Here is a 17,823-nt window from a genome sequence, read left to right as displayed (position 1 = left end):
ACTAAAAATACAAAATTAGGCCAGGCGCGGTGGCTCAAGCCTGTAATCCCAGCACGTTGGGAGGCCGAGGCGGGCGGATCACGAGGTCAGGAGATCGAGACCATCCTGGCTAACACGATGAAACCCCGTCTCTACTAAAAGCACACACACACACAAAATTAGCCAGGTGCGGTGGCGGGCACTTGTAGTCTAAAAAAAAACCAAAAAACAAAAAACCAAAAAAGCAAAAACAAAACAAACAAAACACAAAAACACAAAATTAGCCAGGCGTGGTGATGCATTCCTGTAATCTCAGCTACTAGGGAGGCTGAGGCAGAAGAATTGCTTGAACCCAGGAGGCAGAGGTTGCAGTGAGCCGAGATTGCATCATTGCACTCCAGCCTGGGCGACAAGAGCGAAACTCTGTCTCAAAAAAATAAAAGAAAAAAGAAAAATGATTGAAGTCACACAGAGCCACACTTTTGGGTTCCTTGGGATTCTCAATGCCTCTCAAAACCACAATGTGTCCCCTGAGAAATGGCGAGACCCCCGCCCCCCGTGTGACACTGATTTGGGGGATTCAGGTGCTGTGCTGTGGTGTTTGTGCCCTGCTGACCTTCCAGAGGCTCTATACAGCGACTCTTCCTTCAGCCTCTGCCTGTGGTTCCTCTTGTAGGGCTCAGACGTCAGTCCATGAGGCTGGGTTGAGACTAGCATCCCAAACAGATCCATTCTGCCCTTCCCATCCCACCACACTTCTTCTTTTTTGTTTTTTTCCTTGAGATGGAGTCTTGCTCTGTTGCCCAGGCTGGAGTGCAGTGGTGCGATCTCGGCTCACTGCAAGCTCTGCCTCCCAGGTTCAAGCAATTCTCTGCCTCAGCCTCCCAAGTAGCTGGGATTACAGGCACCTGCTACCTCGCCCGGCTAATTTTTGTATTTTTAGCAGAGACAGGGTTTCACCATCTTGGCTGAGCTGATCTTGAACTCCTGACCTTGAGATCCACCCACCTCAGCCTCCCAAAGTGCTGGGATTACAGGTGTGAGCCACCGCACCTGGCGGCTCTTCTCTTCTTTACCTGTCTAACTCTTATGTGTCCTTCAGGTCACTGTTTGGATGTCATTTCCTCCTGGTAGCCTTCACTGACAGCCCTGAGGCTGTCTTAAGTGCCTCTGATATACCCCTAAGGGTCTGTAACTCATCATTGCACCAGTTACACTGTACCATTATTTTCTGGTTACTTCTCTGTTTATTCCAGGCTTCCCTCTAAGCCAGACACTTTCCGATTTTTTTTTATTTTATTTTAAAGTAGAGATGAAGTCTCAATATGTTGCCCAGGCTGGTCTTGAACTCCTGAACTCAAGTGATCCTACAATGTCAGCCTCCCAAAGTGCTGGGTTTACAGGCCACTGCACCCAGCCTTTTCAGATGTTTTGAACATGGTCCACAGTAAGAAATACATTTTACATCAGGATGCAGCACACACACATATAAGCATATATTGTATGTATAAGTAAAACAAATGTTTCACAAAATAGTTATTAATTGTACATGTGATACATATTTTTATCTATTCTTTTTTTTTTTTTTTTTTTTTCGAGACAGGGTCTCGCTCTTTCGCCCAGCCAGGAGTGCAGTGGTGCAATCTCGGCTCACTGCAAGCTCCGCCTCCTGAGTTCACGTCATTCTCCTGCCTCAGCCCCCCGGGTAGCTGGGACTACAGGCGCCCGCCACTGCGCCTGGCTAATTTTTTGTATTTTTAGTAGAGATGGGGTTTCACCATGTTAGCCAGGATGGTCTCGATCTCCTGACCTTGTGATCCGCCCGCCTCGGCCTCCCAAAGTGCTGGGATTACAGGCGTGAGCCACCGCGCCTGACCTGTGATACATATTTTTATCTATTCTATTTCATCAAAAAAAGATGCTGCTTGAGGCTCACTAAATTGACTTCATGATCCACACAAAATTGTATAAACCTGCATTTTGGAAATCTTGTCCTGGACTAGGGGCTGGCAGACTTTCTGCAAAGCGCCTGTTCATAAATATTTCAGACTTTGTAGGTCATATAGTGATTTTGCTGCAATTGCAGCACTCAAACCCTGCCATTTGCATCCTGAAAGTAACTACGGACAATACATAAAGAAATCGTTGTGGCTCTGCTTCAATATAACTTATAGACATTGTAATTTGAATTTCGAATAATTTTCTCGTGAAATCTTCTTCTTTTTTAGACAGAGTCTCACTCTGTCGCCCAGGCTGGAGTGCGGTGGCGCGATCTCGGCTCACCGCAAGCTCTGCCTCCCAGGTTCACGCCATTCTCTCGCCTCAGCCTCCCAAGTAGCTGGGACTACAGGCGCCTGCCACCACGCCCGGCTAATTTTTTGTTTTTGTATTTTTAGTAGAGACGGGGTTTCACCGTGTTAGCCAGGATGGTCTCGATCTCCTGACCTCGTGATCTGCCCGCCTGGGCCGCCCAAAGTGCTGGGATTACAGGCGTGAGCCCAGCCGTGAAATCTTATTAGCTTACGAGCCATGCAAAAACAAAAGGTGGGCTACATTTGGCCTGGAAGCCATAGTTTACTAATTCCTGCCCTAAACTCTAAGCTTTATGGAGGCAGAGACCATTATGTGTCTTTTTCCCCCATTGCTTCGCTAAGGTTCGGCACAAAGCCTTGTGTATTCAGTCAATAGTTGGTAAGTGAATTATTAAAGAGCAATTTGTATATTAAGCATTTTTATTATAAAAGTACTTGTGTTCATGGAAGAAAAATGAGCAGTCCAGCTAAACAAACTGAATAAACAAATCCTTAGTAACCCCGCCACTGGGAGATAACCACATCCTTTCCTATTGTTATGTAATAGGTGTCAGGACTTAGGAAAAGCTTATTTCTTGGCCAAGGGAGTGGAGAAAAGTTCTATTTCTCCTCAGTCCACGAGAGATCCAGGCTTCCCCTTTCTGGCTGTAGGAGGTGAAGCTGAGAGAAAAGATGAGGAGGGAGGGTTGAAAGTATGGGGGGAAAGCAATCTGATAAGCAGTTAATGAGCTCCTACTGTATGCTGCCATATGCCCGGCCAGGCTAGACCCTGGGGGATAAAGGTAGCACCCACCCCTTCTGGGTTGACAGTTGAAAGGGTAGACAAGAAATTGTGTGATAAAGGTCACCAAAGGGGATATGCAAGGTGCTATGAGGGCTTAATAGGGAGAGGGGTGTCTAACCTCATCTGGGGGTCAGGAAATGCTTCCTTTCCAAAGGAAGTGACATTTAGGCTGCCACCTAGGCTAAGAATTAGTTGAGCAAGAACATGGGAAGTTCTGGCCAGGCGCAGTGGCTTAAGACTGTAAACCCAGCAATTTGGGAGGCCGAGGCAGGTAGATCATCTGTGGTCAAGAGTTCGAGACCAGCCTGGCCAGCATGGTGAAACCCCATCTCTACTAAAAATACAAAAATTAGCTGGGCATGGTGGCGGGCGCCTGTAGTCCCAGCTACTTGGGAGGCTGAGGCAGGAGAACCACTTGAACCCGGGAGGTGGAGGTTGCACTGAGCCAAGATTGTGCCACTGCACTCTACCCTGGGCAATAAGAGTGAAACTCCGTCTCAAAAACAAAACAAAACAAAAAACACATGGGAAGTTCCACAGCGAGAGAGTGCATCTTTATTTAGAAGCATCTGGCTGCAGAGTTGACAGGGGAAGGAAATGGCATGAGATCAGCCTGCAGAGGTTGGCAGGGACCACATCAGCAGAGCCTTGTCATCTTGTTCTAACCACTGGTTGACAGGAACTGAAGAAGATAGATGAACACATTAAAAACACCCTGAGGAAGTAATCAGCCAGCTCCAGAGTGAGGAACATTCTACGGGACAAATGACTCCGTGTCTTCTCATATCAGTGTCATGAAATAAAAAATAAAAGGCAAGCAGGTATGTTACAAAATGAAAGAGACTTAAGAGTAACATCAACAGGACTTAATTGTTCACCTTAATCCCTTGGTTAAGGTGGTATCTGCCAGGTTTCTCCTGTCTTTCCCTTTCTATACTCAGTGACTGAAGTCATTAAGGGCAGCCCACACTATAAGAGCTAAGGGAAGTCACTGAAGGGACTGAAGCAAGGGAGAAATGAGGTCAGATGTCTTTTTTTTTTTTTTTTTTTTTTGAGACAGTCTCACTCTGTCGCCCAGGCTGGAGTGCAGTGGCGCGATCTTGGCTGCCACCTCCGCCTCTCAGGTTCAAATGATTCTCCTGCCTCAACCACCTGAGTAGCTGGGATTACAGGCACGTGCCATCACACCTGGTTAATTTCTTTTTTTTTTTTTTTTTTGAGACGGAGTTTCACTCTTGTTGCCCAGACTGGAGTGCAATGGCGCGTTCTTGGCTCACTGCAACCTCTGCCTCCCAGGTTCAAAGGATTCTCCTGCCTCAGCCTTCCGAGTAGCTGGGATTACAGGCATGTGCCACCATGCCTGGCTAATTTTGTATTTTTAGTAGAGATGGGGTTTTCTCCATGTTGGCCAGGCTGGTCTCGAACTCCCGACTTCAGGTGATCCACCTGCCTCGGCCTCCCAAAGTGCTGGGATTACAGGTGTGAGCCACCGCGCCCGGCCCTCGGCTGTCTTTTTTTGAGGAGGAATACTCTGGGCTGCAATGTGGCGATGAGATACTGTGGAGTTTGCAGTGGGAATGGACATACCTTGGCGGACTTGAGTGATTTCAGGAGAAGAGCTCAGCAGGAGTTGATTATTGGATACGAGGTGGTGAGAAAAGGTGGAGTTGAGTGGCTGAGGCCTTTCACTGAATCCAAACCAAGGGTCTGTGTGGTCCCAGGAGGGTGATTGCTTCTCCCGCCCCCAGGAAGAAGCCACTTTCTGCTGCTCCGTCTTTCCTTGCCTTGGGGCCGGTCCCTGAGGGTTACCGAGGCTGGAAAGCGACTGGCCAACACATAATTAGGAGAACCACGGGATTACCAAGGAGGGTCACAATCCCTGACTCTGAGTTAAAGAAATGACAGCCGTCGAGGGGACTAAAAGGGGCTGGGGGAAAGTAAGTCATCCCTAACTCCTTTTCCGATGCGGGCGGATCACCTGAGGTCAGGAGTTCGAGACCAGCCTGGCCAATATGGCGAAACCCTGTCTCTACTAAAAATACAAAAATTAGCTGGGTGTGGTGGCGCATGCATGTAATCCCAGCTCCGGAGGCTGAGGCAGAAGAATCGCTTTAACCCGGGAGGCAGAGGTTGCAGTGAGCCGAGATCGTGTCCCCTGTACTCCAGTCTCGGTGACAAGAGGGAAACTCCGTCTCAAAAAACAAACAAACAAAAAAATCTTTCTCTTCCTTCCCAGTTTAATGGCCCAATTATGAGCGTGTAATCAAAAGGTCAATGACTCAGTGGTTTCAAACAAGTAATTTTATTTACCTTTTCGTGTTTTACCAACCTGTCCTCCCCCTAGGCCTTGAGTGTTTTCACGTTTTCCTTTCAGTGTTTGGGAGGGGGGGACTACTACGGCATCAGCATTCATTTCCGCCGGCGGGCCCCCCGCCCAGGTTTCTTTTCTCCTCGGCGCCTTCGGGTGAAGGCAGGAGGAGCGGAGGGAGTTGGGGACGGAGGTGGGAGGCCGGGCGCCGGGCAGGCCCCGCTCCCTTGCGCAGGCTTGTAAACCAGGTGGAAGATGAAGGCATTGCAGTACCTGCGGGGGCGCGGGGCACAGTCAGGGACCGGGGGCGGGACTCCCAGGGGTCGGGGCTCCCAGGGGTCGGGCTCCAGGGGCGCGGTCAGGGACCAGGGGGCGGGACTCCCAGGGGGCGGGGCTCCAGGGGGCGGTCAGGGACCAGGGGGCGGGGCTCCAGGGGCGGTCAGGGACCAGGGGGCGGGACGCCAAGGGCGGGGCTCCAGGGGGCGGGGCTTGCCCCTCTGAGTTCCAGGGCACGGGGCTAGACTCAGGGTTGGGTCTGTTGGAGGTTCGCGGGATCTTTTGTGGGTTGGGGAGATTCCGTGAGCTAGATTTAAAGAGGGGTGTGCTGGGGGATGTCGAGACCTCCCATGGGGGCGACGAGTAGTGGGGGCAGAGAAGGCAGGTTGCTGGGCTGGGGGCAGGAGGGCCCCAGGACAGCAGGGACTAGGGCAGAGGTGGGTCTTTGAGAATGTGGAGCCAGAGAGTAAGAGAAGTTAAGGGTCAGGAAGGAAATAGGGTCGCAGACCCTTACCAGGGCATGCAGTTGTCGGCCGCTCTGAGGCGAAAGGGGGAGCGGAAGGGGTTGGGCTGGGGAGGGCTGGTGCCCCCTCCAGTGGCCACCGCCATGCTCTGGTCGTCCATCACACAGCTGTACTCGCTGCTCTCGGTGAAGAAGGCTGGCACTCGGAGGGACTGGGGCGGAGCGAGAGTCGCTCTGAGAGGCCCCTCCCCAGGTCCATCCCAGCAGCCAGAATGACAGACAGGGCTGAAAGCCGAGGCCCCCGGACAGATCGGGCGGAGGGGAGCAGGGGAAGGACGGAGACAGACACAGAGAGGCAGGGGGACCCGTGGGCACTCCCCAGGTTTGTGGTGCAGGTGATGGTGAAGAGAAGGAGAGCCCAGAGACTTTCAGAAAAGGAGATGGGGAGGGGCCAGGCAGGAGGGGAGAGAAGTCCCCTTTTGCCCCTATTGCCCACCTGTAACCGGGGCAGAGACCTCAGCCACGTATCCTTGAGACCAAACCCAGAGTTAAATCCTGCAGACAGAGAGGAGGGAGAAGCTGGCTCCCACGGTGGCCTTCTCTCCCACCTTCCCCACATGCCTAACCCTGAGACCCAGGCTTTTACCAATAACCAGGTCAGGCTTGGGCCCCTGGAGCAGGTGGTAGGGCCTTGCTGACACCTTGATCTGCAGGTCCCTGCGGCCCCCTTTCTCCTTAGTGCCAGAGCTGGGCCGTGCTGATATGCCGGAACCAGGCCGGACAGACACCTCTGGGCTGTCCTGAGGGGCCAGGAGTCGGGTAGAAAAGCCACTGGAAGTCAGGGAACTGGAGGATGCACCAGGCAAGACGGGGAGTGGGGGGCAGAAGGGCAGAGCCCAACCAGGAGGTCACTGGAGGGGTCAGGGCTGAAAAGCAGGGCCCCCTCAGCCCTCACCCTCTGCAGGGTAAAATGCTGCTGGTCGCTTTCGGGGGGCAGGCCATCACCTGCAAACTGCAGCTCCAGGGCCACATGGGGGAGCAGGACCAAAAGCTCCTGAAGGACAGAAAGAAAGATAGATCTGGGTTCCACCCTGTGCCCACCCCCATACCAAAATTCCCAACCTTCAGGCCTGGGGTGACTTACCCAAAACACCATGACAAGATCAAACTCCTTCCCGGCCTCCACCACGTGGATCTTCAGTGATTGTTTGTTTTGGATGTTGAGCTCAGGGACTGGGTGAAAAAACAGCGCTTTAAGGATGTGGTCCGCTCTCACTCCCCCATCTTGCTCCACCCCCCACTCCGCTCTCCTTACAGGACTGGGGCACCAGGTGGGTGATGACGTAGTACACGGTCAGCGGGTAGGTGAGAAGCACGGCTGCGGGGGAGTCCAAGCTGAGGCCCCGCCATGTGTAGTAATCCTGCCATGAGCCTGAGAGGAGAGGGTTACTAGAGGACCTGGCCCTGGACCCCAACCCCCTCTAGTCTAACAAACCTCTTCTTCACAGCCACCCAGTCTCTGGTTCTCGTCCCTGGCCCTACCCCTAGCTCCCACAGGGCCCCTTCAGCTCACCAAAAACACCCTGGGGTGGATCTGGGGGCACAGGAGGCATCAGGGCAGGCCCGTCCCCCTGGAGAGGCTGGTAGGGGTCTCCTGAGAGGACGAAAGAAAGAGGGGCCTGGGGTCAGGGAGACCCCCACCTGACCCATCTCCTTCTTCCTTCCAAAGGGGCTGTATTCCCTGAGAGAGCTGCAGTAAGAGGAATGGGGGTTTGCATAGGGATGGGGTTTCTGGGTGGAGTTGGTGGGGGTGATTCCATTGAGGGCTGGGAAAGGCCTGAAATGGCCCTGGTGCTGTTGGTAAGGGTCAGTGTGTATGTGGAGGGATTATCTGGGACCCAGACAACTTCTTCCCAGTCCTTCCCTCTAGGCCGAGGGGCGCATGCCTGAAGAGAGACCCCACGCACCACCGCGAAGAAGGCTGAGGGATGGCGTGTTGCCTTGGGGGTGTCTGGAGAAGCCAGGGCCTGGAATCAGCATGCTGAGCTGGGTCCAGTAGCCACGAGTGAGGCCCCGAGAGGCCAGGAAGGCCTCTTTGTTGAAGGTTTCACTGGTCACCTCTGGAGAAGAAGGGGAGGAGTTGAGGTGCTGGGCTAGAACCCCAGACATTTTTTTTTTTTTTTTTTGAGACAGTCTTGCTCTATCACCCAAGCTAGAGTGCAGTGGCATGATCACGGCACACTACAGCCTCGACCTCTTGGGCTCAAACGATTCTCCCACCTCAGTCTCCCGAGAATTGTGACCAGAAGCGAGTGCACCACCATGCCTGGCTAATTTTTTCTATTTTTTGTAGAGACAGAGTCTATGTTGCCCAGGCTGATCTCAAACTCCTGGGCTCAAGTTGGCCTCCCAAAGTGCTGGGATTACAGGTGTGAACCATTGCCCGGCCTAGAACCCCAGACTTGAACTCTCCCTAGCCTCCTGCAAGGACCCTGGTTCTAAGTCTGGTTCCAGTCAGGCAGGGAACTACCATTTCTGAGTGTCTCCAGTGTACCAGGCACCAAGCCAAGATCATCCTTGTAACAATTCCACGGGCCCTCTTCGTATCCCTCATGAGGATATGGAGGCTTCAAGAAGTAAAGTGGTTTAAGGTCACACTGCAGTTAGTGGTGGAGCTGGGAAGCAAGTAAGTGTTTGAATCCCTGTCCCCCAATCCCTGCACTCTCTCAGCGACCCAGACACTCAGGCCTCGGCTTCAGAGACCCTGTCTCCAGCCCCAAACACCCAGCCCCTGCCCTTCTTCCAGGGATCTAGGCTCTAGCCCCAGACACTTAGCCTTCAACTCCAGGACCCTGTTCCCAGACATCGAATTCCCAGTCTCAAAGACCTGGTCCCAGTTTCCCCCAACCATTCTGACCTCCTTATGGTACCTGCGGTGTAGGTAAAAGGCAGGGTTGCCAGTTCTTCTGCCCGCTCCATGAAGGCTGCAAGCCTTGGGCACCAAAATCGGTGGCTCACATCATCTGGGCACCGCCGCCAGTCAGCCCGGAGACAAGCCTCTCCACAATACAAGACAGCACTACACTGGGGGCTGGGGACACAGTGGGTGGTGGGCACCTAGTGTTAACCTCTGTAGGTCCTGTCTGCTGTTCATCTGCCCAGCAGCTGCCCATATGTCACTCGGTCTGTTTGTCTTACACCCTCTAACCGCCTGCAACAGTCTATTGTTTCCTCTGCATCTTCTCATGTCCCTGCCCCTCCTTCTGTCTGCTAGGCGCCCCCACCACCCTGCTTTCCTTCTATTGGCCTGACTATTGGGGTCTTCCTCTCCCCCAGCTTTGGGGCTGCTCACCAAGGTGTCAGCTTCACTTCAAAGCTGTGCCTGTGACAAACATGGCAGGTTCGAGCACGAAGGGAAGCAAAGGTGAAGTCTGGCCGGGGACCCCATGTCCGCATTGGGGTCTTGGCTAACTTCACACCTAGCCTTGGGACCAAGCTCTCCAGCTCTCTAAATAAGGGGGGAGATGGCATCAGGCTGGAGGAGGTGCTTGGGAATCCAGGGCCCCAGCCCTCCCCAGCCTCAGATACCAGATTTCTATACCGATGCAGCCGGGCATCTCCCACAGTAAGCTGTTGGGGCTTTCGGGGATCCCCAGAGCCCATGGGACAGGCCATGCTGTGACAGAGGAGAGCATAGGCCCGAGGAGCCAGGTTCTCGGTCCCTGAGCCCCAGCTTGCCGTTCCCTGGGCTCCATCCACTAGCAGATCAATGCCCAAGATGGTGCCATGCTCATCCGTCACAAGTAAGAGACAGGAAAGGTGCAGGGGGGCAGCCTCTGGGGAAAGAGGGAAAAGTTGAGGTGGTGGGGGACAGCGAGAGACAAATGTGATCAGGGTCAGGAGTACCAAACTCAAATACCTACAGGGGCTAGGTAAGTAACCTCACCGAGTAAAGGGCTCTGGGTAGAGAGGGCACGCTCCTTCTAAAGGGGACAGCTGCTACAGAGGACCAGAATGCGCTGCCATGCAGAAATGTAGGCCCACTGTCAGAGCTTGAGATTTTTCTTGGGAATGTGTAAATCCAGACTTCTGGATACTTTTTTCTTGCAATGTTTAAACATTAAATTAAAAAAAAAACCCACTGTGGGTCATTAAAAACACCTTTTCAGGCCAGATTGGCGTGAAGGCCAGCACTCAGAACTAGTGGCAGGGGAGGGCTTCCGAAGGGAGGATGGCTGGGCAAGGGGTAGGGCAGGGCCAGCCCTGGGTTCTTACCACTCCTCTGTCCCTTCCTCTTCTGGGGTCTTGTTTCGTTCTCCACCCTGTCCTCTGGGCAGCCATCCTTGCCACCTCCTGCCTCCCGGGCAGCCTCCTCTGACTCTCCTGGAGGGTTTGTTTCCTGGGGGGACTCCCTGCTGGTAGGGGCTAGCTCCCGGTCCTCCTCTGGTTCCACCTTCTCTGTGCCTGCACCCCCGTCCTCTCTCTTCTCTTCTTCATCTTCCTCCTCTTCCTCCTCCCCTTCCTCCCCATCCTCTAGGCTGACAAGGCTGACGTAGGGGCCCAGGTCTCGCAGGTGGAGTGCAGGGTTGTCTCCCAGGAGCTGGGCAGTCCCCAGGCCTGGTCCAGGACCTGGCTCTGCCCCTTGCCCCAGGCTGATGCCCACACTCCGGTTGGGCAGGACATGGAGCACCCAAAGGGCAGGGTCCTGGGGCAGCCTTCTGAGCTGGGCCTCCAGCTGCCACCAGCGGCCCTCAAGGCTAGTCCCTACAGGTCCACGCTCTGCCACAAACTTTCGGAACCAGGCGAAGAGAAGGGCAGTGAAATCAAGGAACTCATCCCGGTATCCAGACACAAACTCCATGTCTTCAGGGGCACAGGGCCCCCGCCCAGACTGAGCAAAAGAAGGGATATATGGTGAGGGACAGGAGAACAATGACAGAGTTTGGGGCTGGGTCACAAATTGGGGAAGAGGGTAGGTTTGAGAGTCACTTAGGGTTGGATCCGTGGATATGCTAGGAGCTGAGGGGAGGATTTTCAGGGCTGAGGATGGGAGTTTAGGGAGGAAAATGGGGGCTAGACTTGAAAGTGGGTGACGAGGGTTGGAGAAGACTACTCAGGGATGAGACGGTATTTGGGGCTTAAAATTGGAGAGTTCAGACCCTCAAAAGCAGAGTTTAAGTTAAGGCTAGAGAGGAGAGAGGGCTAATCCTACGGGGAAGGGTTTGGTGGGGAGGGAAGCATTTTGGATGCGTCTGTGGGGTATGGGAGTGGGAGCGAGGGTGTTCCCTGGGCTCGGATCTGCGTGGGGGGCAGCCCCGGTAGACCTCCCCTCCCGGCCGCCCCACTCTTCCAGTACCGGCAGCCGCCACCACTTTTCGAAGGTAAATACCTCGGGGTGGAGGGTGCGCGGGTGCGGTCGTGACGTCAGGGCTGCCCGAGCCCTAGCCGGCTCAGCGGGCGGCCACGCCCCCCGGGCTCGGTGCGTCCGTCCGCGGGTGGCTGCCCCGCAGGTGCGCGCGGCTGGGGCTGGCGGCGACTCCTCTACCGGGCCGCCCGGGAGGCTCATGCAGCGCTGCTGGGTCCCGCCGCGCCCGGAGCGGGGAAGTGAAAGTGCCTTGGAGGAGGAGGGCCGGTCCGGCCGTGCAGCCGCCTCACAGGTCCGCGGGCGGGCGAGGCGGGCGGCCTCCTGAACCGAACCGAATCGGCTCCTCGGGCCGCCGTCCTCCCGCCCCTCCTCGCCCGCCGCCAGTTTTCTTTCGGTTTCTTCCAAGATTCCTGGCCGTCCCTCGACGGAGCTCGGGCCCAGTGCGGGGGCGCAGGGCGCGGGAGCTCCACCTCCTGGGCTTTCCCTGCGTGCAGAGGCTGGCACGGCGCGGGCCGGGTACTGAGCGCACGGTCGGGGCACAGCGGAGGCGGGGGGTGCCGCCGGCTAGCGCCTCCTCTTCGGCCGCCGTCTCCTCCGGTCCCTGGCGAAAGCCATTGAGAAACCAGCGGGACGTCACGCGCCAGAGCCTGTGTGGGAGTCAGAGCGAGGTGGCTCCATCCCCGCAGAGTCCGCGGAGCCCCGAGATGGGACGGGACTTGGGGCTCGGGTCCCTCGTGCTCCTCCTGCTCCTGCTGGTGTACCTGACTCAGCCAGGTTAGCCGGGGGCGGGGCAGGGGACCCAGATTCCCCAGTCATGGGAAGGGGGTGAGTTGGGGAGGGGACACGAGGCCCACGGAGTTGAGTTGATGAAGGCAGCGGGGGCAAGAGGAAAGCCAGCCAGCCGCCTGGGGTTGGGGACAGAGGCCCGGGGACGCCTGGCTCCGGGCGGGATTATGGATGTTGTGGGGGGGCGTGATGATGTGTGGGTTGAGCCTGGCGCTCTGACCCTGGGTCCACGGAGAGGCTGTCATGGGGCTGTGGATTGGAGGCCAGGGAACAGCGGAGTGGGGACCCTGGGCCTGGGAACAGGTGCTGACCACTTCCGTCCCGCTCAGGCAATGGCAACGAGGGCAGCGTCACTGGAAGTTGTTATTGTGGTAAAATAATTTCTTCTGACTCCCCGCCATCGGTTCAGTTCATGAATCGTCTCCGGAAACACCTGAGAACTTATCATCGCTGTCTATACTACACCAGGTAATTTCACCTGCCTCTGCGAGGGCAGCGCCTGCGTGTCCCCTCCTTGCCAGGTGCCTCCAAGACCCTCTCTGGTCAAACCTGAACTCCTTCTTGGCGCACCTAGCCCCATCTCCGGCTTCTGTTTGCTCTCATTCCCCGTCTCACCCATCCACTGGGAATTTCCCAGTCCCAGGAGAAAGGGCTCTTTCTTGGTGGCGACTTCACACCTCTGGAATGAGGAAGGAGAGAAGGAGCCGCAGCTGAGCCCAGGTCTCTCCTCCGCAGGTTCCAGTTCCTTTCCTGGAGCGTGTGTGGGGGCAACAAGGACCCATGGGTGCTGGAATTGATGAGCTGTCTTGATCTCAAAGGTGAGACTTTGCCACTGCTCTTCAGGCTCTGCCGCCAGGGCTTAGCGGCCTCCACCTGACAGTTTTCTTTACTTGAGCCTTTTCCCCTGCGGCCGCACATTCCTAGAACCTTCTTCTGATCCTGTCCAAAGTACCTAGACTGGAGTCCCTGTTTGCCAAACGGGGTGATCATTCACCATCACCTTCATGATTTTTGCCAATTCATTCTACCACGTGTGCTATTGTCTACTTATTAATATTTTTCTTGAAATCAAAGTACTATTTTATTTATTTATTTTTTTTGAGATGGAGTCTCGCTCTGTCACCCAGGCTGGTGTGCAGTGGCGTGATCTTGGCTCACTGCAACCTCTGCCTCCCGGGTTCAAGAGATTCTCCTGCCTCAGCCTCCTGAGTAGCTGGGATTACAGGCGCGCACCACCAAGCCTGGCTATTTTTGTATTTTTAGTAGAGACGGGGTTTCACCATGTTGGCCAGGCTGGTCTTGAACTCCTGGCCTTGTGATCCGCCCGCTTCAGCCTCCAAAAGTGCGAGGATTACAGGCATGAGCCACCACACCTGGCCTATTTTTCTTTTCCAATATTTTATTATGAAAATTTACACATATACAAAAGTTGAAAGAGTGGCACACTGAATATCCAATGCCTCCACCTAGATTCTACAATTTTATTTATATATGTGTATTTTACATATTTACATAAACATATATTTTACACTATCAATTTTACAGCAATTACATGATATTTGCTTTAAGTATCCACCTATTCATCCTTCTATCCATCATCCATCACCTTATTTCTTTTTTTTTTTTCTTTTTCTTTTTTTTTGAGACAGAGTCTCGCTCTGTCGCCCAGGCTGGAGTGCAGTGGCACAATCTCGGCTCACTGCAAGCTCCGCCTCCCGGGTTCACGCCATTCTCCTGCCTCAGCCTCTCCGAGTAGCTGGGACTACAGGCGCCCGCCATCACGCCCGGCTAATTTTTTTTTTGTATTTTTAGTAGAGACAGGGTTTCACCGTGGTCTCGATCTCCTGACCTCGTGATCCGCCTGCCTCGGCCTCCCAAAGTGCTAGGATTACGAGCCACTGCACCCGGCCCATTACCTTATTTCTTGATGCATTTCTTTCTTTTTTTTTTTTTTTTTATAGAGTCTTGCTCTGTCGCCCAGGCTGGAGTGCAATGGTGCGCTCAGCTCACTGCAGCCTCCGCCTCCCAGGTTCAAGCAATTCTCCTGCCTCAGCCTCCCGAGTAGCTGGGATTACAGGTGCCCGCCACCATGCCCAGCTAATTTTTGTATTTTTTTAGTAGAGATGGGGTTTCACCATGTTGGTCAGGCTGGTCTCAAACTCCTGACCTCAGGTGATCCACCCGCCTCGGCCTCCCAAAGTGCTGGGATTACAGGCGTGAGCCACTGCGCCCGGCCTCTTGATGCATTTCAAGGCAGGTTGAGGACAACATTGCACTTCATCCCAAGACATTTCAGCATGTATATTAAGTAGAGTTCAATATTTTAATGCTTTTTTTTCTTTTGAGTTCAAATTTACATACAATGAAATGAATTACTTTTAAGTGTGCACAAACTAGTTTTGAAAACTTAAATAGAGGCCAGGCACGGTGGCTCACTCCTATAATCCCAGCACTTTGGGAGGTTGAGGCCGGTGGATCACCTGAGGTCAGGAGTTTGAGACCAGCCTAACCAACATGGTGAAACCCCATCTCTACTAAAAATACAAAATTAGCCAGGCATGGTGGCAGGCACCTGTAATTCCAGCTACTCAGGAGGTTGAGGCAGGAGAATCGCTTGAACCTGGGGGCGGAGGTTGCAGTGAGCCGAGATCACGCTATTGCACTCCAGCCTCGGCAACAAAAAAAAAGAAAGAAAACCTAAATAGTAAGTTATCCTAAGCAATAACATCTGTGAAGTCACAAGTTTGATGCACTGGTTGTATTTTTCTCTTAAAATAAATATACAACCATTAAAATACAGAAGGTTCTTCCATGTCCCAGCTAAAGTTTTGTAGGATCTGTGTCATCCATACTGCCTTTAAGTCTGCCTAGACCTCTATGATTTCCTTTCATCCTCCCAGCTCCCCTGGCCCTTGGTACTACAATTATCTTCATTTTACAGCTGGAAGAGATCACTTCCAGAGAGGTTAGGGACAAGGGGCGAGGTTACACAGCTACTTGAGGTTACACAGCTACTTTACAGCAGAGCCTGGATTCCAGCCCTGGTCTGATTTCCCAGGTCATGACACCCACTTGTCTCGTGGTTCGCTCACTTCCTTGTCCCCTACCTTGTCCATCTGTCACTGCCTTCCTCTTCTGGCCTTCAGCGTGATATCCTCCCTGACTCACTCTTCCCTCTGTTGGAGCTCAGAACACGACACTCCAAAACATGGCACCTTGGTAATTAAGAAAACAGGCCGGGCGCGGTGGCTCAAGCCTGTAATCCCAGCACTTTGGGAGGCCGAGGCAGGCGGATCACGAGGTCAGGAGATCGAGACCATCTTGGCTAACATGGTGAAACCCCGTCTCTACTAAAAATACAAAAAATTAGCTGGGTGTGGTGGCGGGCGCCTGTAGTCCCAGCTACTCGGGAGGCTGAGGCAGGAGAATGGCGTGAACCCGGGAGGCGGAGCTTGCAGTGAGCCGAGATTGCGCCACTGCACTCCAGCCTGGGGGACAGAGAAAGACTCTGTCTCAAAAAAAAAAAAAAGAAAACAGCAGAAGTAAGTAGAGATGGGGTTTCTACTCATCAAGAAAGAGCTCACTCGGCTCTTTCTGTTTTTCTGTGAGAGCTGGCCGTAAAGGAATTCTCTAACTTCATGTGGAAGTAGGTCATAGGCCCTCATTTCAGAGGGGCCCTGCCCTATACTTGGAGGCCAAGAAGAATCTGGACAGGCCCTGCTGGTCCCCCACCCCCCATTTATTACCATTACATCCTACCCTTTTTGTCTAATCATACTTCTTTTTTTTTTTTGAGATGGAGTTTTGCTGTTGTTGCCCAGGCTGGAGTGCAATTGTGCAGTCTCGGCTCACTGCAACCTCCACCTCCTGGGTTCAAGTGATTCTCCTGCCTCAGCCTCCCATATAGCTGGGATTACAGGCGCGTGCCACCATGCCTGGCTAATTTTGTATTTTTAGTAGAGACTGGGTTTCTCCATGTTGGTCAGGCTGGTCTCGAACTCCCGACCTCAGGTGATCCACCCACCTCGGCCTCCCAAAGTGTTGGGATTACAGGCGTGAGCCACCGCGCCCGGCCAATCCAATCATACTTCTATACAACTGTCCATTCTTCACAGCAAGCCTAAGCATAAACATGCACTTTTCCTTGGGTCTTTGTTTCTGAAGGTTCCTACATCATGTAAAACTGTGATTAAACGTTAGGCTTTTCTCTTGTTAATGTTTTTTATTTTTAGGGGTATCAGCCTTGACCCTTGCGATGGGTAAGGAAAAGATATGACTTTTTCTCCCCTACACCTCTATCTGCTTTTTCACCTTGTCTCCTGATAGTCCTGACTCCTCATTTCTTTCCTTTCCAGAATGTGGACATGCTTACTCGGGGATTGTGGCCCATCAGAAGCATTTAGTTCCTACCAGCCCCCCAATTTCTCAGGCCTCAGAGGGGGCATCTTCAGACATCCACACCCCTGCCCAGATGCTCCTGTCCGCTTTGCAGTCCACCCAGCGCCCCACCCTCCCAGTAGGGTCACTGTCCTTGGACAAAGAACTCACTTATCCCAATGAAACCACCGTTCACACTGCGGGCCACAGTCTGGCAGTTGGGCGTGAGGCTGGGGAGAACCAGAAGCAGCCAGAAAAAAATGCTGGTCCCACAGCCACAGTGGCGGTCCTGTGCCTCCTGGCCATCGTCTTCATCCTCACCGCAGTCCTTTCCTATGTGCTGTGCAAGAGGAGGAGGGGGCAGTCACCGCAGTCCTCTCCAGGTAAACTGGACCTTTGAACCCTTCCCCCAGGGACCCAGAGCTTTCCTGACAGGCACCCTGACCCAGTGGCTCCCAGGTGGCTGGAAACCTGGCCTTGGCACACAAGTATCAAGGTTGTCTGCACAAGGTTGACTCTGGGCCCTCTGAGGACAGTCAGCCGGGGACTGTAGAGCGTGGAGAGGGAAGGAAGCCACCATGGGCACAGGGACTAGTGCTCGGAGCAACATCGTGGAGAAGATGGCTAGAGCAAGCTAGTGGGAGGGAGGTGAGGGCCAGTCATTCAATTCACAAATTTTCACTGAGCACCTACTGTGGGTCAGGTCATAGTGTTGATGTCTTGATCTGATTCCCTAGTTCAAGCTATCCTTGATCTCAGAGCTCATCTTTCAATTTCTTTATCCTTTACAGATTTGCAGTTTCATTATATACCTGTGGCACCTGACTCTAATACCTGAGCCAAGAATGGAAGCTTGTGAGGGTAAACTGGTTTATTCTTACAAAAAGTGTAATAAAGGAGACTGGCCCGTGACAACATGGTAGACTGTATACATACTTGTTTTTGTTTTTCGCTTTTTAGAGACGGAGTCTATGTTGCCCAGGCTGTTATGAAACTGTTATGGAGTCAAGTGATCCTCCCACCTTGGCCTCTGAGGATTATAGGTGTGACCTACCACATCCAGCCTACACGTATTTGTTAATATCTAACATAGGACTAAGCAGCCACTGCCCTCTTTTAGGCCCCTCATTTAAAAACGGTTATATTATAAAATCTGCTTTTCACACTGGGTGA

At 53.3% G+C, this 17,823-nt stretch overlaps 2 protein-coding genes across 5 annotated transcripts; one reads left to right on the top strand and one right to left on the bottom strand.

Annotated features, from left to right (window-relative positions):
- Positions 1-5,361: 5,361 nt before the first annotated feature.
- ZMYND15 (zinc finger MYND-type containing 15) lies at positions 5,362-11,699 on the bottom strand. Of its 3 annotated transcripts, none has more exons than XM_032139542.1 (14): positions 11,479-11,699; positions 10,398-11,013; positions 9,724-9,958; positions 9,475-9,630; positions 9,053-9,213; positions 8,090-8,242; positions 7,696-7,776; positions 7,438-7,554; positions 7,267-7,355; positions 7,078-7,176; positions 6,769-6,922; positions 6,619-6,677; positions 6,174-6,334; positions 5,362-5,656 (listed from the first exon to the last, which is right to left on the bottom strand). In XM_032139542.1, exons 1-14 carry the CDS (start codon positions 11,686-11,688, stop codon positions 5,485-5,487), a joined length of 2,463 nt encoding a protein of 820 aa, XP_031995433.1. In that variant the 5' UTR covers positions 11,689-11,699; the 3' UTR covers positions 5,362-5,484. The 3 variants fall into 3 exon arrangements, with proteins under 3 accessions (XP_031995433.1, XP_058287076.1, XP_058287077.1); XM_058431093.1 differs by having other exon boundaries at positions 11,512-11,582; XM_058431094.1 differs by lacking the exon at positions 6,769-6,922 and having other exon boundaries at positions 7,128-7,176; positions 10,398-11,483.
- CXCL16 (C-X-C motif chemokine ligand 16) lies at positions 11,605-17,823 on the top strand. Of its 2 annotated transcripts, XM_032139546.2 has the most exons (6): positions 11,682-12,261; positions 12,603-12,741; positions 13,009-13,091; positions 16,629-17,033; positions 17,442-17,511; positions 17,611-17,823. In XM_032139546.2, the coding sequence occupies exons 1-5, from the start codon at positions 12,192-12,194 to the stop codon at positions 17,486-17,488; spliced, it is 744 nt and encodes a 247-aa protein (XP_031995437.1). In that variant the 5' UTR covers positions 11,682-12,191; the 3' UTR covers positions 17,489-17,511; positions 17,611-17,823. The 2 variants fall into 2 exon arrangements, with proteins under 2 accessions (XP_031995436.1, XP_031995437.1); XM_032139545.2 differs by lacking the exon at positions 17,611-17,823 and having other exon boundaries at positions 11,605-12,261; positions 17,442-17,565.

The sequence above is a fragment of the Hylobates moloch genome, unplaced genomic scaffold (assembly GCF_009828535.3).
Source record: "Hylobates moloch isolate HMO894 unplaced genomic scaffold, HMol_V3 SCAFFOLD_19, whole genome shotgun sequence".
Taxonomy (NCBI): Eukaryota; Metazoa; Chordata; class Mammalia; order Primates; family Hylobatidae; genus Hylobates; species Hylobates moloch.
The sequence above is the reverse complement of the archived record's forward strand: the minus strand, read 5'-3'. Positions and strand labels throughout refer to the sequence as shown.